General features: G+C 33.4%; 1 protein-coding gene across 12 annotated transcripts in view; it reads left to right on the top strand.

Annotated features, from left to right (window-relative positions):
• The window catches only part of LOC139528661 (GATOR complex protein Iml1-like), a 103,508-nt gene that overhangs the window by 72,265 nt on the left and 6,583 nt on the right, over positions 1 to 24,660 (top strand). For 4 of the 12 annotated variants that reach the window (XM_071324766.1, XM_071324763.1, XM_071324758.1 and 1 more), the window contains 10 exons: positions 54 to 171; positions 584 to 598; positions 1,624 to 1,700; positions 2,642 to 2,707; positions 3,430 to 3,562; positions 10,029 to 10,131; positions 10,338 to 10,550; positions 12,880 to 12,906; positions 21,605 to 21,768; positions 24,102 to 24,270. In XM_071324766.1, the coding sequence (XP_071180867.1) occupies positions 54 to 171; positions 584 to 598; positions 1,624 to 1,700; positions 2,642 to 2,707; positions 3,430 to 3,562; positions 10,029 to 10,131; positions 10,338 to 10,550; positions 12,880 to 12,906; positions 21,605 to 21,768; positions 24,102 to 24,270 (1,085 nt within the window). Of the gene's footprint in view, positions 1 to 53; positions 172 to 583; positions 599 to 1,623; positions 1,701 to 2,641; positions 2,708 to 3,429; positions 3,563 to 10,028; positions 10,132 to 10,337; positions 10,551 to 12,879; positions 12,907 to 13,636; positions 13,652 to 21,604; positions 21,769 to 24,101; positions 24,271 to 24,660 lie in introns of all 12 variants that reach the window. The other 8 variants (XM_071324767.1, XM_071324764.1, XM_071324760.1 and 5 more) reach the window with 4 other exon arrangements.

Raw genomic sequence — 24,660 nt, 5'->3', positions numbered from 1 at the left:
AGACGAGAAATAAAATATTAACCCTTACTTAAAATATATGTTGATCTTTGTAGGTGTGATATCTACACAGAAATATCTGATACAGACACTGGGAACTTTGTGCATGGCTTCATAAGATATCTGGAAACTCTAAATAAACTGAAGAGGACATCACAGGAAAGAAGGTTAAAGGTAATTTGCATCTTAAGTTTATTTATCTATTAGTATGTATTCCATCAGTTTGTTGTGCACCCTTCGCAATGTCATTTGTGTATGAAAATTAAAAATGGAAAAGTTTATTTTGAAGCCTATTTCAGGAAATAAAATAAAAAAGGACTTCTTCAGAATATGTAAATAAGGAAAGAAAGATACCCTGTTATCCACAATTACTTGCAAATTATTGATGTCATTAAAGGAAATGTCTGACACTTCAATACAGGAGTGGTTGTTCTATCAATTACAATAATATAATAGTAGAAATAATTTATTGTCATATAAACATATTTAGTTGTGACAAAATATAAACAAGAAATAACAATTTTAGTCAAGGGTAAATAAAAAAAGCGTTTTTTAATTATTAAGATAATGATGGTAAATTTTGTAGCATGCTAGTAGTATTGTAAGTAGTGTTGAAGTTATTAAACAATTTTATGATACTTGTTTTTCTGTTTTTTGCTTATTTCAGTTCTATTTTTGGAATCACTTATATACTTGCCAACTTTGAGATTTTTTAGAAGTACTCTATTTTTAGGACTATTCCATGGCATGTCTTGTATAGTTGATGCTAAAATTTTGGCCTGTTGATTTTTTGCTTCTTATTTTGTTTTAAAACTAAAACATATTTCCAAATAAATCTTAAAGAAGGTTATCAAGTTATCTAATTTAATTTGATCAAAGCTAAGGAAACTTGTATGTTGGCAGAAATATATAGTTGTGATCAAGCTTATGTTTGTTTCTACCAATATTAGTGATAAAATGGAGGAAGCAAAAGTTTTAACTCTTATCTAAAATATATATATTGCTGATCGATTTTAATATGCTAAGATTTGGTTAAAAAAATTCATATAATGACATGCTATAATAATACTACAATTTTGCCTGTAATAATACTTATACATTTGCATACTTTTAAAAAATGAATTGATTTCAATGTATCATAATTATGAAAGCTTTATCTTCTTTGATATAAACCTTTTTTGGTTACTAATAAATACTTATGAATAACCCATTTTGTATAATTTGAAATATTGATGCTACTTTTAAAAAAATTGACAAATACTAAAAATTGATAACAAGAAAAACAATAAGTTAAGAGTACTAGTAAGTGTAAGTAAGAAAGCTTATAATTCCAACACGAAGGTCTTCACATTGAAAGTCAAACAGTTGTCGATTCTTAGCAACAAATTAATGGATTTTGATTGGGGAAAAATAGACTTGTGTTCAGATATATATTTGGCTGTTGTCTTCAATGTCTGTTCCAATGAATCTGGACCAAACTTGACACAAATAAAATAAATCAGCAGGTCTGTCTAATGTCTGTCTACACCACTTAAATGAAAATGCCCAATAATATTGATCAATATTGGATGTGCTTATCAAACAATAAAAAAAACCTAAATTATCTTTAATTCCGTATTTTCTTAGAATTCTGGTGATCAAGTACAGAGTCCAGCACCACCACTAGGGGAAACAACTAAACAATCAGATGCTCAACAGACAAGGTTGGTTATATTTAACTCAGATGCTCAGCAGACAAGGTTGGTTATATTTAACATTAAGTTTAAATTATGACATACAATAAGTACAGTGCAACTGTAAAAGTAGATTTTTCTGTATTCTCCCATCGGTAAAAAAATCTATATTAATACCAGTATCACACATGCAGATTTATCCTTCTTAAAACTGGTTTTATCTGGTCATATAATAAGAAACTAAGGTAATCATTAAGGTTTGAAGTGTAAGAATGTTTATGGTTAATTTAATTGGTTGATTTATTCATAAACAAAGCTGCTGCATAATATTACAAAATAGTCTTACATATGCGGTATGGGCTTTGTTCATTGTTGAAGGCTGTACAGTGACATATAGTTGTTAAAGTCTGTGTCATTTTGGTCTCTTGTGGACAGTTGTCTCATTGGCAATCATACCACATCTTCTTTTTTTATATTTACAAGATTTAATGGGCAGATGCTCACTTTCAAATTTGAAAATGCAGAAACTGCAAAAAAAAAATCCAATCTTTATATGAAGATACATTGATAGGATAATGAAATGGATATTGTCTATAAGAAATAACAAAAGCTTTTTTTTAATGCCTCTGTAAGAATTAAAGGTATTTTGAAAAAGGGCAGTACTTAATATTTTTAAAATAACATATCTAAAGATTTGAAAAAAATAAGTGATTTCCTTCTCTTTTTCCAATTATATTTAAAAAGCTTTTTAAAGTAGTTTTACTCTAGATGTGTTATGAACGAGTATGTAATTTATGTGTAATCTAAATGATGTGTAACTTCTATCTCCTTTTATTTATACTCAAACTCAGAACTTAAATAAAGTATCTGGAAAACATAGCAAAAAAGAAGATAAATTGTATAACCTGAATGTATTTATTTTAATTATATATATATGTACTTTTTTTTTAATATATATTTGTATTTTTTAGGCAAAAAGAAACAATAACAGGCAGCACTCCATCAATAAAAATTGCAGAAATAATGGTTGATAATCAGTAAGTTATCAAATATAAAAAAGATGATCAGGTATGATTACCAATGAGACAACTCTCCACAAGATACCAGTTGACACAGACATTAACAACTATAGGTCACTGTACGGCCTACAACAATGATCAAAGCCAATACCGCATAGTCAGCTATAAAAGGCCCCGAAATGACGAATGTAAAACAATTCAATTGAGAAAACAAACGGCATAATTTATGTACAAAAAATGAAGAAAAAAAATATGTAACACATCAACAAATGACAACCACTGAATAACAGGCTCCTGACTTGGGTCAGGCACATACATACAAAATGTTGTAGTGTTAAACATGATAGCGAGAACCCAACCCTCCCCCTAACCTGGGACAGTGGTATAACAGTACAACATAAGAACGTACTATCAAAATCAGTTGAAAAAGGCTTAACTTATCACATGGATACAAGTTGAAATACATTTAACAAAAACAGAGTGGACGTGGCCGCGTACTTCTATATCCTAACAACAAAAAAGAGATAGTTAATTGATTCAAGAAAGATAATGTTGATGAGCATAAGACCTTAATAAGTTATTGAATTTAACATAAAAAAATGACTTAAGATAATAGCTAAACACTGAGGTAGGTTATGTAGGGATTGCTGGATTGGTTTGTCTCAATGAAAATGAAGTATGTTCTTAATTAGTTATACAGTACATATTGTGCAATCATTTGTATTTTTCGTGTGCTTCAGATTTGGATTGCCACTACTGTCTAAACAACCCGGATTACCCCACAACTGTTTTATAGCTGAAGAAGCTGTAAATTGGTGTGTACAGGAGGTAGAGGGCATTAAAACTATCACAGCAGCCATAGTGCTAATGCAGGTTTGTAGAAAAACAGAATCACAATTAACTTCTTAATGAGACATGGTAAAAATATAGTATCAAAAACATATATCCATACTGGTTTTCTGTGCAATTACACCTAATCACCTATCAGATGTAGTTGTTTCATCTAAAAGATATATGTTGAAGGATTTAGTTAAATAATGTTGATAATCGATTGATTTGTAAATGCTTTGTTTACTTATATGCTTTATATATATAAGAAAAAGAGTGTCATCCTATCAAATACTATATCTGTTTCCTCACCTATGCTATAGCTGAATTCATTAAATAAGGTTAAATTCTACTTGACAATATAAATGGTTGGTGAATGATTTGTTTACTTGTGATGTAGTTAGTTAGAACAACTTTTATTTTTCATGAAGGTCTTTAATACATCAGTTTATAAATACTGTTCAAGGGGAGATAATCCACATTGTTATTTACTAATCTGTTTTATAGCTATAAATACGTTACCATCATAAATTCTGAGTGTAACCCCAATTGCGTCATAGGTCAGATGGAAAATCCCAACTAAAAATAAACGTACTCTCACTGGTCCGGACATATACCCCTGTTTGCCCATATTCTTCCATTCAATTTCCATCTGCGACATCGGTCACACGTGCACATCAAGTTTTACAGATTCAACAGAGAAGTGTTTAGTTTTTTGAATAGCTTAATTGCTTTTCATATATATTGTGTATTTTATTGGAAATATATTCCCTTGTTTTGTTTAAATTTCTAAACAAATTATTTGTGTTTTTGACTAAAGTAAAATTTATTATGGACTTTAATTTGAATAGTCCGTATGTAAGTATTCCTGGTTCGGACTATCTCTTAGATGGGTCACTACCTTTAAGTCCCCCCCAAACTACCAGTACATTGACCGGAGTTTCGACAACGGTGTCTGGTATTGCTACCTATCCGACCCTTTCACAAGGTTCGGCCATGCATTTTGGGGGGGTACCTACGTCAACTTCGGTGACTCATACTTTATCTAGGTCTGTTAATTCAGCGGGTACTATTAGTTCTGTCCCAGGTACAGCTATGGGCTTGAACTTGCCAGGTTCTAGACCCCCATTATCCTATTGTGGGTATATGCTTCCCAACACGGGCACACAACCTTTACCCTCATGGTCTCAGCCACCTTGGCCACAGTCTTACCCTTATGGTGGGTTTATGCCAAACCAACCTGGTTTTTGGCCTTATAGGGACAATTTCTATGGTCCCCCTTCTGGGGTAGCTACTGCACCACCTTTAGCTTCTGCTCTACCCGTAGCAGTATCTTTGACTTCTGCAGTAGCTCCTTCTACCACCGTACCTGACTCTCAAGCTTCTAGTTCTTCTCATGGTACTCAGGTTTCTGATCATGCATCACCTTTGGATGGTTTACAGAAGTTACTTTTAGACTTTGGTGAGTCTTTCAAGGCTGAATTTAGTACTCTATCCAGTCGTATGACTCTACTGGAAAATAGAGTTTCTTCTCATCAACCTTCTCCAGCTAAGTCTGTAGAATGTGATGAGAGGGAGGATGACGAGCTTTCTGTTTCCCCTGGGAGTCATGAAAGAGCTTTCCTCACTGATGAGGATGTTGAAAGTTCTTCTTCTCCCAAGGTATCGAAGACGGCCCCTGAGCCTTCTTCTAAGTCAGCTCAACAACCTCCCACCAAGGAGACTGAGGATCCTCCTTCCTTGAAGGATCTTAGGGATAAGGTGTATACCTTGATGAGGGATGAAGCACATATCCCTTTTCTCTCTCCTTCCAAGCCGAAGAAACCTTCTTCAACTTTTGAAGCTTCCTGTGGTATTTCTCAGGATACTGTGACTTCTCACAATTCTTTTCCTGAATCTGGCCATATGACTTTTGCTTTACAATTTATTAATGAAGGTATCGCTAATTCTGCTAGTGAAAAGGTTGCTAATAACAATATCTCAGGATTTGGAATGTCATCCTTTTCTGATCAGGTTAAGTACAAGGATTTTGATATCTTTGATTCTTCACTGGGTAGACTTGTTCCCAGTTGTGACAAATCTATGTCATCTTTATTGGGAAAAAAGCCAGTAGATGGTCTTCGTCTCACTCAACCTGTTTGGTCAAAGACTGAGAATCTCCTTCGTAGTGCTTCTCAAGTTCTTGGCACAGCCGAACATTTTCTAGCTGCAACCGGACATTTGCTTAACAGCGAAGATTCGGTTGTTCCAGCAGAAGTACGATCCTTCTTACTTCAACTGGATAAAGCTTTAGGTTCATCTCAGTTGCTTTTAATGGGTTCTATTGCTAATTGCACCCTATCTAAAAGAGCAGAGTTTCTTGAAAACATTTCTATCGCTGAGCCTTTGAAAGATTCTTTACTGAAATCTCCACTCTCTGACAAGATGTTTGGTTTACCCTTACAGCGGGTTCAAGAGGAACTCAGCAAAAACCCTCCTCCAGTCAAAGTTAGTGTACAAGTTACTAATGGCAAGAGGTCGGTTAATGCTACATCTAGTTCTAATAGTACTTCTGCTTCAGGTGGTCCTCCTTCTTCTGCTAAGAAAAGGAAGAATAACTACGGCAAACCGCAGAACAAACCCAATAACTCAGGAAAAAGCTCAGGTAAGCCTTCTGGTGGTTTTAAGGGTTCCAAGAAACCTGGGTCTAGTACCTAGGTTCTTGCCCCCTCGTACGTTATTGACAGCTTCCCCAGGGGAAAATTTACAACAAGTTCCTCAAAAATCAATACCAGTAGGGGGGAGGTTAAGTTTTTTCCTAAATCAGTGGAAGAAAATTACCTCAGACTGTTATGTGCTGTCAATAATTCGAGGGGGATTAACACTTCAGTTCAAGAACCCACCTCCTCTATCTGCAGTTCCAATAAGTTTGTCTCATACACAAGACCCAGTCAAGTGTCAACTTCTATCAGTAGAAGTGGACACTATGTTACAAAAAGCTGCAATAGAGGAGGTGTCGATCTTAACTCTGTCTCCGGGATTTTATTCCCGTCTTTTTCTGGTTCCAAAGAAGACTGGAGGAATGAGGCCAGTCATAGACCTATCTATTCTGAACAAATTTCTTATTGTTCCCCACTTCAAAATGGAAACAAACAGATCCATCAGGGCTTCAATCCTTCCAGGAATGTGGACTACTTCTCTGGATCTTTCAGACGCGTATTTCCACATTCCCATTTCCAAAACTTACAGGAAATACCTTCGCTTCGTTTGGAACAACAAAGTTTTCCAGTTCAAGGCTCTCCCTTTTGGCCTGTCTACAGCCCCTTTGGCTTTTACCAAAATCATGCAGGCAGCTATAGCTCACCTACATTCCCTATCTATTCAGATTCATTCCTATCTGGACGATTCCCTTCTCAAGGAATTTTGCCCAATCAAATTGAGGGTTCAGACAGACTTGGTCATCAATTGTTTTCTGTCCCTAGGCTTCCTTATCTCTTGGAAAAAGTCAGAGATAATTCCGTCTCAAGACTTTGTTTTCCTGGGAGAACATTTCCTAACCAGTGTAGGCCTAGTCCTCCCGCCAGAGGAGAAATTTACAAAACTACCGGTATGTCAGAAAATACATTTATTCCTGACGGTTCAATCAGTCACAGCACGTCAATTCTTGCAACTTCTGGGTCTATTGAACTCTCTGGCAGATGTAATTCCATTGGGACGACTTCACATTCGTCCGCTTCAGTTTTATCTGCACAAGTTATGGATTGCAGCTTCACAAGAATGGGAAGCATTGATTCCAATCACTCAGCCTTTATTTCCACACCTTCAATGGTGGTTAGTACGGGAAAATGTAATGAGGGGCCTATGTCTGTCCCCTCAAGTTCCCAGTCTAACATTATTCACAGATGCCTCCACCCTCGGTTGGGGAGCATATCTGGAGGGGCTTACAATCTCGGGAGTCTGGAGTCCAGATCTTTTGGAAGAGCATATCAATGTATTGGAAATGAAAGCAGTTCTGTTTGCACTGAATCATTTCCAAATGTCTCTAAAGAATCAGTCTGTCATTCTGGCCACGGACAACACAACAGTTGTAGCTTATCTCAAGAATCAGGGAGGAACTCATTCACCTTCTCTTTATCAGATAGCCAGAGACATTCTCCTTCTGTGTTTTCAACTCCAGGTTCATCTAGTGGTGAGACATATTGCGGGGCACCTCAATATTCTAGCCGACACTCTATCCAGATCCCTTGCTCCAGTAAACACGGAGTGGGAACTACTTCAAGTAGTTTTCAAAGCTGTGACTCTTCATTGGGGGTCACCTCAGATAGATCTGTTTGCGACCAGTCTCAATCACAAACTTCTAACATTTGTGTCTCCGGTTCCAGATCCAAAATCTTTTGCGGTAGACGCAATGAGCCTATCTTGGAAAGGAATGTTCGGGTACGCCTTCCCTCCTTTCAGGTTTCTCTCCCCAGTACTTCAGAAAATAGCAGGGGAAAATTGCAAGATCATAGTTATTGCTCCAGCATGGCCAAAACAGTCTTGGTTTCCAGACCTTCTGCGCCTATCATGTGCTTGTCCTCTAGTTCTACCTCTGAGACCAGACCTTCTGTCTCAAATCAAGGGCAAGGTTCTTTATCAAAATCCAGAAAAACTTCATCTACACGCCTGGCTTCTCTCAGGGTTAGCCTCAGAAAGAGAGGTTTTTCTGAAGGAGCAACCAAGCATCTCACAAAGTCTGTCAGAGACTCCACTAGCATTGTCTATGATGCAAAATGGTCAATCTTCTCAGATTGGTGTAGTGAGCGGGAAATTGATCCTTTCCAAGTCACTGTACAACAATTAGCAGACTTTCTAGTTTTTCTTTTTGAATCCAAAGGATTATGTCCCTCTACTATTAAGGGATATAGATCAGCTATCTCAAGAACTATTCATATTTCTGGTGGCCCAGATTTTGGAATCAATGAGCATATTTCTCTTTTGGTTCGTAGTTTTAGTCTTGAAAGACCAAGACAAAAAACTTTAGTTCCTAAGTGGGACCTTGGACTAGTTTTATCCTTTTTAAAACTTCCTCCTTTTGAACCAGCAGAAACAATAGATTTAAGGTTTCTTTCCTATAAATGCTGTTTTCTTTTAGCTTTGGCTTCTGGACGGAGAAGGAGTGAAATCCATGCCTTCTCTATTTCTGATGCTTGCCTTCGATTTAACAGGGATAAATCTTCTGTTACTCTTTTAACGGATCCTGCTTTTTTGGCAAAGAATCAGATTCCAGATAAGGGTGCAGAACCAGTTGTGATTCCTGCACTCCCTAGCGATTCTATTTCTGTACTTTTATGTCCAGTAAGAATCCTATCTATTTATCTGGAAAGAACGTGTAGTTTACGTTCTGTTTCTAACTCAAGACTCTTTATTCCTATTAAAAAAGGAATCTCAGATCTTTCTGTTAAAACTATTTCTACTTGGATATGCAAATGCATATCTTTAGCTTATGGTTCTTCTAAGGCAGAACTTTTAAATAGTTTTAATGTTAAAGCTCATGATGTTAGGGGTATCTCTACATCCTGGGCTCTGTTTAACAGTGCATCTTTAGAAGAGGTACTGTCTGCAGGTTTCTGGAGAAATGAGAACTCTTTTATATCTCACTACCTCCAATCTATGGCTACTTTTGCCGAAAGTTTATACTCTCTTGGACCTATAGTTTCAGCACAAAGATTGAACTTTCCTCCTGTTTCTTCTGTTACAGGGGATTCAGCTTTACGTTAGATTCTGTTACTCAGAATTTATGATGGTAACGTATTTATAGCTATAAAATATTCAAATTTTTAAGTAAATTTGGATTTTATTAGATAAATACTTACCATCATAAATTATAGGTCCCACCCACCTCCCCTTCATCCCCTTTCCTTATGTTTCTGTCTTGAGGAAATTGAATGGAAGAATATGGGCAAACAGGGGTATATGTCCGGACCAGTGAGAGTACGTTTATTTTTAGTTGGGATTTTCCATCTGACCTATGACGCAATTGGGGTTACACTCAGAATTTATGATGGTAAGTATTTATCTAATAAAATCCAAATTTACTTAAAAATTTGAATATTTAGGTACTACATATGAACATCCTGATTACTGATATTTACTAATCTGTTCTGGTACTACATATGAACATCCTGATTACTGATATTTACTAATCTGTTTAGGTACTACATATGAACATTCTGATTACTGATATTTACTAATCAGTTTAGGTACTACCTATGAACATTCTGATTACTGATATTTACTAATCTGTTCAGATACTACATATGAACATCCTGATTACTGATATTTACTAATCTGTTCAGGTACTACATATGAACATCCTGATTACTGATATTTACTAATCTGTTCAGATACTACATATGAACATCCTGATTACTGATATTTACTAATCTGTTCAGGTACTACATATGAACATCCTGATTACTGATATTTACTAATCTGTTCAGATACTACATATGAACATCCTGATTACTCATACTGGTGTTTTCTGTTTCAGAGATTAATTGATGATCAAGTGATTGTGCATGCATCAGGAAATCCTAAACATAAATTTATCTATGGCTTCTACCTGTACTGTGTGATCCCTAACAAAGAAAAAGGTAGGTGAAAGTTGTGAAGGTTATTCCAGTTTATCATTCATGCTACCAAGAAAAGGCACTTTACAGTGAAATACTCACATTTGTTTTTAAATATAGTTATAAACATCTTGCAAGATCAACAATTTTAGGGTCATCTTTTTTTTAATTCTTAATAGCAAGTACTGTACTCTAAGAAAATATGAACTTTTTAATATTTGTTTATCAAGCTCCAGAATTCATGGTTTATAACAGTACTTTTGAGAATGAGTGGTGTGAAGTTGTTGTATCAACGTCTAATAGGAATCAACCAAAGGATAAATTTCACCTTGGTGATGACGGATCCTCAAGACCATATGATAATATAATAGATGCTGAAAATGATGATTGGAGAACACAGACTGGATTGTCTTTTAGGAGTCAAGGCTGGGGTCAACAATCAGGTAAAACTAATATTATAACTTGAGTAAAAAAGACTTAGGTTTAGGTTTAAGTTCAAATATACAATGTATGTGATTGAGGTTATTGTTAAGGGTTATGGTAAGTGTACAATTCAATATATAAACATAACAGAAGAATAGGTTCATGATAGAAAAACAATAAAATTACTAAATAAATGATAATAATTCATTTTGTTTAATTCTTCTTTTTTAAATGCAATAAAATTTATCTCTAGGAAAAGTTTACCTAAAAACCTATAAACTGTTCTATTCAAAGGTCTTGTTGAAAACATATATACTGCATGCGTTCCAAATTTTCTTCTGAGTATTCTTAATGAGGTTTGAAATAACAAATTACATGGAAGAAAGTGTCATATTTTTAGCTCACCTGGCCTAAAGGCCAAGTGAGCTTTTCTCATCACTTGGCGTCCGGCGTCTGTCGTCGTCCGTTGTCGTCCTGCGTTAACTTTTACAAAAATCTTCTACTCTGAAACTACTGGGTCAAATTAAACCAAACTTGGCCACAATCATCATTGGGGTATCTAGTTTAAAAAATGTGTCCGGTGACCTGGCCAACCAACCAAAATGGCCGCCATGGCTAAAAATAGAACATAGGGGGTAAAATGCAGTTTTTGGCTTATAACTCAAAAACCAAAGCATTTAGAGCAAATCTGACATGGGGGTAAAATTGTTTATCAGGTCAAGATCTATCTGCCCTGAAATTTTCAGATGAATCGAATAACTCGTTGTTGGTTTCCTGCCCCTGAATTGGTAATTTTAAGGAAATTTTACTGTTTTTGGTTATTATCTTGAAAATTATTATAGATAGAAATAAACTGTAAACAGCAATAATGTTCAGCAAAGTAAGATTTACAAATAAGTCAACATAATCGAAATGATCAGTTGACCCAGATAGGAGTTATTGCCCTGTATAGTCAATTTTTAACCATTTTTTGTAAATCTTAGTAATCTTTTACAAAAATCTTCTCTGAAACTACTGGGCCAAATTTATCCAAACTTGGCCACAATTATCTTTGGGGTATCTAGTTTAAAAAATGTGTCCAGTGACCTGGCCAACCAACCAAGATGGCCGCCACGGCTAAAAATAGAACATAGGGGTAAAATGCAGTTTTTGGCTTATAACTTAAAAACCAAAGCATTTAGAGCAAATCTGACATGGGGTAAAATTGTTTATCAGGTCAAGATCTATCTGCCCTGAAATTTTCAGATGAATCCAATAACTCGTTGTTGGGTTCCTGCCCCTGAATTGGTAATTTTAAGGAAATTTTACTGTTTTTTGTTATTATCTTGAAAATTATTATAGATAGAAATAAACTGTAAACAGCAATAATGTTCAGCAAAGTAAGATTTACAAATAAGTCAACATGATCGAAATGATCAGTTGACCCGTATAGGAGTTATTGCCCTTTATAGTCAATTTTTAACCATTTTTCGTAAATCTTAGTAATCTTTTACAAAAATCTTCTCCTCTGAAACTACTGGGCCAAATTTATCAAAACTTGGCCACAATTATCTTTGGGGTATCTAGTTTAAAAAATGTGTCCGGTGACCTGGCCAACCAACCAAGATGGCCGCCACGGCTAAAAATAGAACATAGGGGTAAAATGCAGTTTTTGGCTTATAACTCAAAAACCAAAACGTTTAGAACAAATCTGAAAAATTGTTTATCAGGTCAAGATCTATCTGCCCCGAAAATTTTCAGATGAATCGGACATTCCGTTGTTGGGTTGCTGCCCCTGAATTGGTAATTTTAAGGAAATTTTGCTTTTTTTGGTTTATTGTCTTGAATATTATTATAGATAGAGAAAAACTGTAAACAGCAATAATGTTCAGCAAAGTAAGATTTACAAATAAGTCAACATGACCGAAATGGTCAATTGACCCCCTAAGGAGTTATTGTCCTTTATAGTCAATTTTCAACAGTTTTTATAAAATTGGTAAATTTTTACTAACATTTTCCACTGAAACTACTGGGCCAAGTTCATTATAGATAGAGATAATTGTAAGCAGCAAGGATGCTCAATAAAGTAAGATGTCGAACACATCACCATCACCAAAATACAATTTTGTCATGAATCCATCTGCTTCCTTTGTTTAATAGTCACATAGACCAAGGTGAGCGACACAGGCTCTTTATAAAGAGCCTCTAGTTAACAGCTTAGAAATGAAGTAAAGATCAAAACTTAAATATAATCTCCTGAAACCAATTAATGAATGTAAAATATAGTTCCGAAAAAAAAATCAAGCTGTGTACATTATTATTCTGTTCTGTATGTTCAGGATTGTTTGTCTATGTGAGAGTTTCTTTCAGATTCCATTCTAAATATAAAACATCACGGTGAGTGGAATCTCACAACGCTTTGCTGACGCTCTAGATTTGTAGTACTACTATATATATGATTTTATTCAGTTTGTTATACGATATCTATATCAAGTCTATGATATTGAATGTTCGTCTTTAAAGCTTTAAAATTTATTTTGGTGATTAATACTTTTAAAGTATTTTTTAAAACAGAATATATTGCAATTTGCTCAACTTCATTTTTATTGCAGATCAATGTTAGCTTTTGCCTTAACTTTCTACATTTTTCTTAGTTCCAAGATTTAAAATCATTATTTTACAAATGAGTCTGGAAAATAACAATATCTTGATTTCCTTGTCAAATAAAAACTATTAGTCTATGTGTGAACTAAATCCTGAGTTTTCCCTCTTTTGTCTTCATACAACAATTGTTGATGTCAACAGGTGATCAAGTTTCATCAAAACAAAAGTTAGAATGACAATATTTTGGGTTGAACTGTTAGTTTTTTTAAGTTCAGAAGATAACCCACTTTTATTTAACTTTATAACAAAACAATACTAGATTTGGTATGACAGCCATTTAGACTATCCACCATAGACTTAGGATGAGATTGCAATAAACCACAGGTCGTACATGGCCCTCAACAATGAGCATAGTTTAAAAGAAGAAAAAAATGTAAGGAAAAAAATTAGAATATGATTTGAATTTTGTTTAAAATGTGTTTTCTTAGTAAATATACAAAAATCCATATTTTAATAACTGTAGAATTAGCAGTAAATGGTAAACATTTCTTTTGTTGTTCATGTTAACCTCATCTTCTCTCAATACTTAACCTTAACATTCCTACCTATTAAATGTATTTCTTTGTTGACACAAAATCATTTGACATCGTAATTCTTCTTGTTTTTTATTTGTAATATTTTTCTTGCTTGAATGTGTGTATCTCTCATATTCTTCTGTCCCAAATAGATTGTTTTTAAATTGTCAGTATAAAAAAAATGGACAAATAAATCAGATAACAAATACATATGTAAAGAATTGTATACATAAAATTGAGAATGGAAATGGGGAATGTGTCAAAGAGACAACAACCCGCCCAAATAAAAAAACAACAGCAGAGGGTCACCAACATGTCTTCAATGTAGCAAGAAATTCCCGCACCCGGAGGCGTCCTTCAGCTGGCCCCTAAACAAATATATACTAGTCCAGTGATAATGAACGCCATACTAATTTCCAAATTGTACACAAGAAACTAAAATTAAAATAATACAAGACTATGTATATAACCAACAAAAAAAAAGATGGGTGACAACTCAAGGGGCCATTCATAAGTCATTAGATGAAAGAAACTGACAGTGTGATGGCAAAAAAATGAAAACAACAGACAGACAAAAAAGTCCACAAAACACAACACTACACAAACCCTGTAAATGTTAGGGTCTTTAGTGGAGAGATGTCTCTTTGGCAATCATACCACATCCTCTTATTTCATATTTCCTTACATAAATCTGACAATTCAATGTTGTGAAGACCTTTCAAGAATCCTGGATACTCTTTCAAAAATTTGAAGGCTGTAATTACCTTGGTTGGTGTAATAATTACTTGAACAGACAGTATAACAGAGTGTTGTCAGATCCTTGTATGCAAAGTGTGGACACATATGTGTAACTTGTATTTGAATCAGAACTAATATAAAATTTAAATTAACAAAAATTAAAATATTGGGTTTCTGTTTCCTATAATTTACATTTAACTGACATGTTAATTCACACATTTGGTGAATGTAAAATTAAGGGTGATAAGGTTAAATAGTAAAAAAAAATCACATAAAATAAAATAATTGCATGCATTCAGGGTTGAAGAGCAGGTATTCTTTTTCTGAATTAAACAATTATTGCTATTAGATATCAAGACTAGTGTTCAAATGATAAGCTTGGTTGCTTGCTGCAGAGGGACATGTTTGAAGTTAATTGTATATCTGTGGAATAAGTGTCTTATTTTTTATTAAAACAATTTACTAACCTTACTTGCACATGTGGGTTATTTCTGTTTGTATATATGCCCTGCTACTTAGCATTGAGGCTTAATGTACTCTAGTCTGTGCATCTGTCAGGTGAGAAAAAAACATGTTCATTATGCTATGAGCAATTAAGAATATATAGAGAATGTTTATTTTTTTTTATCAAAATTTTGCAGTTAATTGAACACAACCCTGATCTGTGAGTTGAACATGGTGTCCTATGAACACATTTTTTTATGTCCACACTCTTAGCATGGAGACTAAACTACAATCACCTTGTCTGTCTGTTCTTTCTTCCAACAAATATTTAATATTTGGTCTGACAGAAGCGTAACAATGATGTGTTGTAACCTTTGAACACTAGATTTGTCAAACAACTACTTTCTATTTGACAGTCCTTGTTGTAACCTTTGAACACTGGATTTGTCAAACACCTACTTTCTATTTGAAAGTCCTTGTTGTAACCTTTGAACACTGGATTTGTCAAACACCTACTTTCTATTTGACAGTCCTTGTTGTAACCTTTGAACACTGGATTTGTCAAACACCTACTTCCTATTTGACAGTCCTTGTTGTAACCTTTGAACACTGGATTTGTCAAACACCTACTTTCTATTTGACAGTCCTTGTTGTAACCTTTGAACACTGGATTTGTCAAACACCTACTTTCTATTTGACAGTCCTTGTTGTAACCTTTGAACACTGGATTTGTCAAACACCTACTTTCTATTTGACAGTCCTTGTTGTAACCTTTGAACACTGGATTTGTCAAACACCTACTTTCTATTTGAAAGTCCTTGTAACCTTTGAACACTGGATTTGTCAAACACCTACTTTCTATTTGACAGTCCTTGTTGTAACCTTTGAACACTGGATTTGTCAAACACCTACTTCCTATTTGACAGTCCTTGTTGTAACCTTTGAACACTTGATTTGTCAAACACCTACTTCCTATTTGACAGACCTTGTTGTAACCTTTGAACACTGGATTTGTCAAACACCTACTTTCTATTTGACAGTCCTTGTTGTAACCTTTGAACACTGGATTTGTCAAACACCTACTTTCTATTTGACAGTCCTTGTTGTAACCTTTGAACACTGGATTTGTCAAACACCTACTTTCTATTTGACAGTCCTTGTTGTAACCTTTGAACACTGGATTTGTCAAACACCTACTTTCTATTTGACAGTCCTTGTTGTAACCTTTGAACACTGGATTTGTCAAACAACTACTTTCTATTTGAAAGTCCTTGTTGTAAGGCCTAAAATAAAATTTCATTTGTTTGGCATTGCCGCCCGACCCACTGAAAAACTTGCCGCCCAAATAATTTTATTTGCGTTTCAGAAATTTTTTTTTTTTTATTTAAAAATATCGAAATTGTGCCGGAAATTGATCGTATCCACCGAGTTTGTTCCTGGCTTTACTTATTTCAAATCATGATCTTAAAAGCGCTTGCCTTACACTGTATTGGGGTCTCACTAATTAGCGACAACAAGCGTCAAGAAGCGACAACAAGCGTCAACAAGCGACAAGAAGCGACAACAAGAATTATTTTAGCAACAACAAGCGACAAGAAGACTATTTAGCGACAATAAAACATTTTTTTTTATTAGATATAAAGAAATTTGTATTTAATGGTTTTTTTTTAAATATAAGAGCAGATATGTCTAATTAAAATGTTTTATTATGTCGATAGACAAAGAAATGAAACATTTGTGAGGAAGAAAGAGATTGTGAAGTTTATATTAGTATATCTATATTGGTAGATGAAGAAATTTAACATTTGTGAAGAAGAAAACTCAAGATTGTCATTAATTTCCTTTCATCTTCAATCAATATGCATAAACATGATAAATATCGTTTAATGAGGCAATAAACAAATAAAAAGATGAAAACATTCACATTTCAATTTTCTTTTCCTCCTGTTTGATTTCAGTTCTTTGTATTTCACAGTCAATATTTTCAGGACAATGATGCACAAATAATTCATTTTGCGAGCTTAATATATATTGCACGTAAAGAGTTTTAAAAAACAAATTATAAGATAAATAATATGTTCTAAAACACAAGGAAAAGTAATCTCATAATACAATAATTAAACGTAATACTGGCTGTTATTCATAATAGATAATAAAATATTATGTCAATAATGTTTCATTTTTTTCCATCAATTTTAACTTTCTTGTCGCTAAAATTATTTTCTTTTGCATATTCTTTTAATATTTATTGTAATAATTAATTTTAATTAAAAAAAAATGTTTTTTTTTTTTTTTTTTTTTTTTTTTTTTTTTTTTTTTTTTTTTTTTTTTTTATTTTTTTTATCCAACATATATAATATACAACAGTACAGTTATCAAACAATAAGTTCATATATATAAATGTAATATAATACAACCTATTAGAAAATGTATAGAACTTGAAAATAACATTTTGTTTGGATTTTATAATTGTATCTTATTAAAAAGGACATACAAAAAAAATATATAGAGAATTAATAAATAAAAGAATTAAAAGATGATTAAGAAAAAGAAAAAAAACAAAAAGCAACAAAAAACAAAAAACAAAAAACCAATATAAAAAAAAAACAAAAAATCATTTTGATGTCTGCTAATTTTTTCATAGTTGCTAATCCACCAAATTATCCTGTAAAGCCTCTTGGTAAATGCACCAAGCTTGATTAAACTTTCTTGTCGCTAAAATTATTTTCTTTTGCATATTCTTTTAATATTTATTGTAATAATTAATTTTAATTAAAAAAAAATGTTTTCTTGTCGCTAAATAGTTTCTTGTCGCTTGTTGTCGCTAAAATAATTCTTGTTGTCGCTTCTTGTCGCTTGTTGACGCTTGTTGTCGCTAAAATTCTTGTTGTCGCTAATTAGTGAGACCGCTGTATTGGGAGCAAACATTTAAATGACATGGAATAGAAAAAGTCTGCCAAAAGTAATGTCAAAGAGGCCGGCAGGGGAAGGCATCTCCCTATGCTGCAATGCATTGGTTAAGGGAGATGGATTTTATCAAAATTCAAATTTCAGCTATTCTTTGAAAGAAACGTTCTGAGAGACCTTGTAGAGGACTCAGATTTATCTTTTGTAAAGCAGAAACAGATGATTTCTGCTTGAATTTGTCGCTTCATGAGATAGAAGTTTTTCACCGGGACATCACAGAACAAATATGCGTGGCTCTTACATTTGATGAACTTATTAAATATTTGAAATTTATCATTGACAAATTTTCCCTTGAACCAGAGAACAAAGTATCTACTATAGTCAGAACCACAATGATGCATTCAAGATAATTATGGCTGTAAGCACCAAAGCTTAAAGACCATAATGATTTACAGGTTTATAGTAGTTTTGTACCAGTAGATGCTAGCCTGGAACAAAACATACATATTTTAAAGACTAGCATCTTGTGTCAATTGAAGTACTTCCCCCTTTTCTTGCCTTTCTTCTTAACATGAATAAGATAATTCTTAAAACATAAAAGATACTGACAGAAACATATTTATAAATGAATCCAGTGTACTAGTGATGAATAAAATCCCCTCTTTTTCCACAATTCTAAGGGCTCATTAATTTATCTGTATTCATGTAATGCATGTCCAGATTTCTGTTAATCAAACAAGCATTACAACCAATAATTTATTTATCTGCAAAAATTGTCTGTCCTGCTGCATATTTCCATTTTGAATTTATCATACGTTTTAAATCCCTGAAAAACCTTGCACTTGGATAATATTAGTATAAACACCATGTCTATTTGTGCCAACCTTCCAAATTTTTGATATTTTGCTATCCTAATTTGGAACAGATCCTTTATCCTCAAAACTTATCAGGCATGTTTTTATGGTAGTTCGTCACACCTTACATGTATGATTACTAGCCTCCAGGTATTGGTTTGAGCCCTAGTTGGGCAGTTGCAAAATTAAGGTTTGATTTTCATGTCAGATGTGATAAGGTTAGTCAGTTTCCTCCCACAGGTTGCCATTTTCCTTCAAGTACTACGGTTTAGTATGGCACTAAAACTGACTGCCATGAAATTACCCATATGGTGTAGAAAGTGATGTTTATAAAACCAAAGCAAAGTTTTAAATCTTTGTCCATTTGTACAAGGAGCCGTAGTGGTTGAGCCATTTAAATTATGGTAATTTTACCAAACTGTGACCACAACTTCAAGATGTGACATCAGGCCTCTGTTTAATGGGCAGTCCCACAATAAAAGTTCAATTTTCATGTCATACATTTTATATGGTTAATTTGTCAGTTTCCTGCCTCAGTTCTGTGTTTTTTTTCTGGGTACTTTGGTTAACTTTGCCAATAAAACTGACTGTCTTACGTGAAATTATCCATATGATGTAGAATGTGACATTGATGGTTGACTCCTTTCAAAGAAACCACCAGCATGTACACACAACAATGCTGCAATGCTTGAGACAACATTGATCTGGAGACTTCATGATTTACATGTATAAGGCTTTTAAATGTAAAAAAAAAAAAAAAATCCCTACCTACCTACCCACCTGCTGATAGTGTGGGTCGGCAATGCCAAACAAACAATTTTTTAAGGGTGGCCTAACCTTTGAACACTGGATTTGTCAAACACCTACTTTCTATTTGACAGTCCTTGTTGTAACCTTTGAACACTGGATTTGTCAAACACCTACTTTCTATTTGACGGTCCTTTGAATTGTTCCGAATGTTGAATGAAACAATTATTTCTTTCATAATTTCCTGGGAAATACCTGAAAGAAATAACTTATTATTTGATCAGCACCTTTACAGTGTTAAGGGGGCTGTCTGTTCTTCCTGTTTTCTGATACTTTTAGTTAGGAGTTAGATATGCATAGCCCAACAAAGCATGCAGTTGCTTTTGTTTTGTGTGGGTCTATTTAAACAGCTGTGCTGTTTATTTTGGGTCCAAAAGCTATTTGGTAATAATGTTCTATTAAATTTATCACTATGGCAAGCCCTTTTTACCAATTCTTGGATAGGATTTGATATTATACAAATCATACAAGAATATTATTAAAAGTATTATATATTATGTAGATAGATATGTAAATCAGATTTTAGACTGCATAATCATACTTGGTGTATAGACAGACAAATGTTTTTTTTTAATTTTGATTATCAATGCACACCTTTTTACTGGTATTTAGCACTATTGTTTCATTATGTTAATTAATAAGTTTTTGCACCTTTAAATATTTTTTATGCACTGAATTGAAGGTAAATAAATATGAATACTAAATTAAAAGCAATACGTCAACAGATTTTATTATATAATTAATTCTTAGAATTAGTATATTTCTGCTGATACTGCTAATACTTGAACAAGGTTTTCTAAATGTTATACTTTGTATAAAGATACTCTGAAAGGTTCACAAACTAGAAAACATACAACACAACTTATTGATTATACTCTTGACAATTTATAAAATGAATAGATTCCATTTCATTTTAATCATATCATTTTCCAAGTCCTTCACTATTCCCTAATTTTTTGTCATAATATATAAATAAAAAGATGTGATATGATTGCCAACGAGACAGAGACCACATGACATAGTAGTTAACACCTTATAGGTCATCATATGGTCTTCATGTATAGTCAGCTATTAAAGGCCCTGAAATGACAACAATTCAAACCAGAAAACTAACAGCCTGGTTTACATTTATTTTATGTTCCAGTACAAACTGCCTCCCTGCATCCTTAAACCCATATGATCATTTTGCTTATTTTAAATTTTACACTTACTGGTATCAAATGTATTTTATTCAACCATACCTACAGAAATATGTAAATTTTATAATTTATTCCATTATCTTAGCTGCAAATTAAAGCTCAAGGTCCTTATGTAGATTATCAAATAAACACACAAGTAATGCAGATACTTAAGTCAGTTTTTTGTATGTCGCACACTAACTCTAGTATGCATAGATTAAATAACTACACACATTGCACTGTTGTTGCGATTGGTGACGGTAGACATGCCTCTGATATTTTTAATTATCTGGTTTGTTGTTCCAGAGTCATGGTACTTACAGAAGCCATATATATTTAAAGCAATATTTATAGCTATGGATATCCTCATGCATGTTTTTCTAGAGTCATTTACTAATTTGTGATAAGGTACTTTCTAGATATTGTCTTTTATTCCTGCAAAAATATCTGCATAAGACTATCCTGCTTTGTTGATGTAAACAGTTATTAAAGATACCAGGATTATAATTTAGTACGCCAGACGCGCGTTTTGTCTACATAAGACTCATCAGTCATGCTCATATCAAAATATTTGTAAAGCCAAACAAGTACAAAGTTAAAGAGCATTGAGGATCCAAAATTCCAAAAAGTCGTGCAAAAAAGTTGTGTAACTGTTTATTATAACGTTGATGCAACAGTTATTTAAAACATTTGTGCAACTGTTTAAAATTATAATGTAAGTGGAACTGTTTAATATAACGTGTTTTCAATTCATATGAAATGGTATCAAAACATGTGAAAATATTGTTTGGTGTTGGAATCATATTGTTGATCATATATGAGATGAAACTGCATTGTTCAGGAATATTTTAGATCAATTTAGGCAAAGGTTTCAAGTGTTGAATCAACAACTGAACATTTATAGCTCTTCAAAAGAATTTACCTTGTGCAAGAAATTGTTAGCCCTATGAATGGTTTCCAGTTAGAATAACACCATTTACTTTTACAGCTACTTTGACCCACAAATATGTAAGTGTGGATGTAGACTTTAATGGTAGAAGTGATCGACCAGAATGGGCCACAGCCAGGTACCATGCATACTATAGTCCTCAATGTGCCTGGGAGTTAGAACTACAGTGGGTGGTGGCTACTGGCAGTATACTGGCTGAACTGGTAAACCGATATTTTTGCATATCATTATTAGCTCACCTGGCCTAAAAGGCCATGTGAGCTTTTCTCATCACTTGGCGTCCGTCGTCGTCGACGTCGTCGTCGTCGTCGTCGTCGTCGTCGTCTGTCGTCGTTAACAATTTTTCAAACATCTTCTCCTCTGAAACTACTGAATGGATTTAAATGAAACTTAACATGATTGTTCCTAAGTATATCCTGCACAAAATGTGCGCTTCGATTTTTGATCCGTCAAAAAACATGGCCGCCGTTACTTAAAATAGAACATAGGGGTCAAATGCAGTTTTTGGCTTATATCTCAAAAACGAAAGCATTTAGAGCAAATCTGACAGGGGTAAAAATGTTCATTAGGTCAAGATCTATCAGCCCTGAAATTTTCAGATGAATCAAACAAACCATTGTTGGGTTGCTGCCACTTAATTGGTAATTTTAAGGAAATTTTGCAGTTTTTGGTCATTATCTTGAATATTATTATAGATAAAGATAAACTGTAAACAGCAAATATGATCAGCAAAGTAAGATCTACAAATAAGTTAATATGACCAAAATTGTCAATTGACCCCTTAAGGGGTTATTGTCCTTTAATGACAATTTTTCACAATTTGTTCATCATATTTGCTAACTTTAAAAAATCTTCTCCTCTGAAACTACTGAATGGATTTGGTTAAAACTTAGCATGGTTGTTCCTTAGATTATCCTGCACAAAGTGTGTGCTTTGATTTATGATCCGTCAAAAAACATGGCCGCCGTTACTTAAAATAGAACATAGGGGTCAAATGCAGTTTTTGGCTTATATCTCAAAAACGAAAGCATTAAGAGCAAATCTGACATGGAGTAAAAATGTTCATTAGCTCAATATCTATCAGCCCTGAAATTTTCAGATGAATCAAACATCCAATTGTTGGGTTGCTGCCACTTAATTGGTAATTTTAAGGAAATTTTGCAGTTTTTGGTCATTATCTTGAATATTATTATAGATAAAGATAAACTGTAAACAGCAAAAAAGATCAGCAAAGTAAGATCTACAAATAAGTTAATATGACCAAAATTGTCAATTGACCCCTTAAGGGGTTATTGTCCTTTAATGACAATTTTTCACAATTTGTTCATCATATTTGCTAACTTTAAAAAATCTTCTCCTCTGAAACTACTGAATGGATTTGGTTAAAACTTAGCATGGTTGTTCCTTAGATTATCCTGCACAAAGTGTTTGCTTTGATTTTTGATCCGTCAAAAAACATGGCCGCCGTTACTTAAAATAGAACATAGGGGTCAAATGCAGATTTTGGCTTATATCTCAAAAACAAAAGCATTAAGAGCAAATCTGACATGGAGTAAAAATGTTCATTAGGTCAATATCTATCAGCCCTGAAATTTTCAGATGAATCAAACATCCAATTGTTGGGTTGCTGCCACTTAATTGGTAATTTTAAGGAAATTTTGCAGTTTTTGGTCATTATCTTGAATATTATTATAGATAAAGATAAACTGTAAACAGCAAATATGATCAGCAAAGTAAGATCTACAAATAAGTCAATTTGACCAAAATTGTCAATTGACCTCTTTAGGAGTTATTGCCCTTTAAAGACTTTTTTCACAATTTGTTCATCATGTTGACTTACTTTAAAAAATCTTCTCTTATGAAACTGCTGTATCAATTTCAGCCAAACTTAGGCTAAATGAGTTTCAGAGTTTCAGAGTATCTAGTATAAATTTTATATTTCATTTCCTTGTATGTCAAGAAACATAGCTCCTATGGCTAAAATAGAACATAGGAGAAAATGATTTTTTTTTGCTTTTGAAGAAAATAGGACGATTCAAAGAACATTTAAATAAATTGAAAAGCCAAAATAATCATTGATGAGAGATTAAACCAAAACAATTCAGGTGAGCGATTCAGGCTCTTGAGAGCCTCTTGTTTTATTAGATATTAGCTAAGAGATATTATCACTTTTTCCAAATTTACATTATTCAAATTGGTTTAAACATAATAAGTTTAGAAATATCTTGGTAAAGTCTGAATAATATAAAGATGCTTTCAGATATATTAATATAATTAATTAATAAAAGGGTTAAAAATGAAATGATCACTTAATACATTGCATACACTAGAAGTGCTTTTCTGGAGATATCTTCATCAGCAATGCTCCAAAGCCAAATATTCAAAAGCCAGGACTGTATAAGAAACAAAATAGTATAAGGAATTAACATGTCAATGTAAGTTAAGATTTTCAAAATACATATTTGTGCCATAAGTTAATTATGAACAACTTGAAAGCTTCTTATAATTCTATAAATACATTCTTATGTTATTACAGGTATCAACTTGGTATAGGAAAGCAAGACCTTGTGGTTTTCAGTTCCTGCCTGTTCCTGTTGATCCTTTTGCCTTGCCCACAGCACCTGATTCTGATCCTTTAAGAGGACCAATATTCTTACCCTTAAATATCGCATGCATGTCTAATGGGGGCAAAGGTATTTTCCATGGTAAGAAATTAAATTGAGTGTTTATGGAATCTAAATGTAAACAATCTGAAGCTTAATATTAATTATTAAGTGCAAGCAGTTAAAACAACAACGCTTTAGGGATTCTGTAGTAATTTAATAAGATAAACATGTTCTGGTGTTTAGGGCATTATTAAATAAAAATAAAAATTTTGCTACAATCAATTTGATCATCACTCCAAACATTTTTAATGAAAATGAGAAGATCACAAGTTAATATAACCAGATACTCTGCAGGGCGCAGCTTTATATGACCGCAGAGGTCGAACCCTGAACAGTTGGGGCAAGTATGGACACAACATTCAAGCTTGATACAGCTCTGAATTTGGATTGTGATTAAATAGTTGACACAGCAACGTTTTCTGACACAGA

The sequence above is a fragment of the Mytilus edulis genome, chromosome 6 (genome assembly GCF_963676685.1).
Source record: "Mytilus edulis chromosome 6, xbMytEdul2.2, whole genome shotgun sequence".
NCBI classification, from domain to species: domain Eukaryota; kingdom Metazoa; phylum Mollusca; class Bivalvia; order Mytilida; family Mytilidae; genus Mytilus; species Mytilus edulis.
Note: the sequence above shows the minus strand (reverse complement) of the source record. Positions and strands in the feature narration are given on the sequence as shown.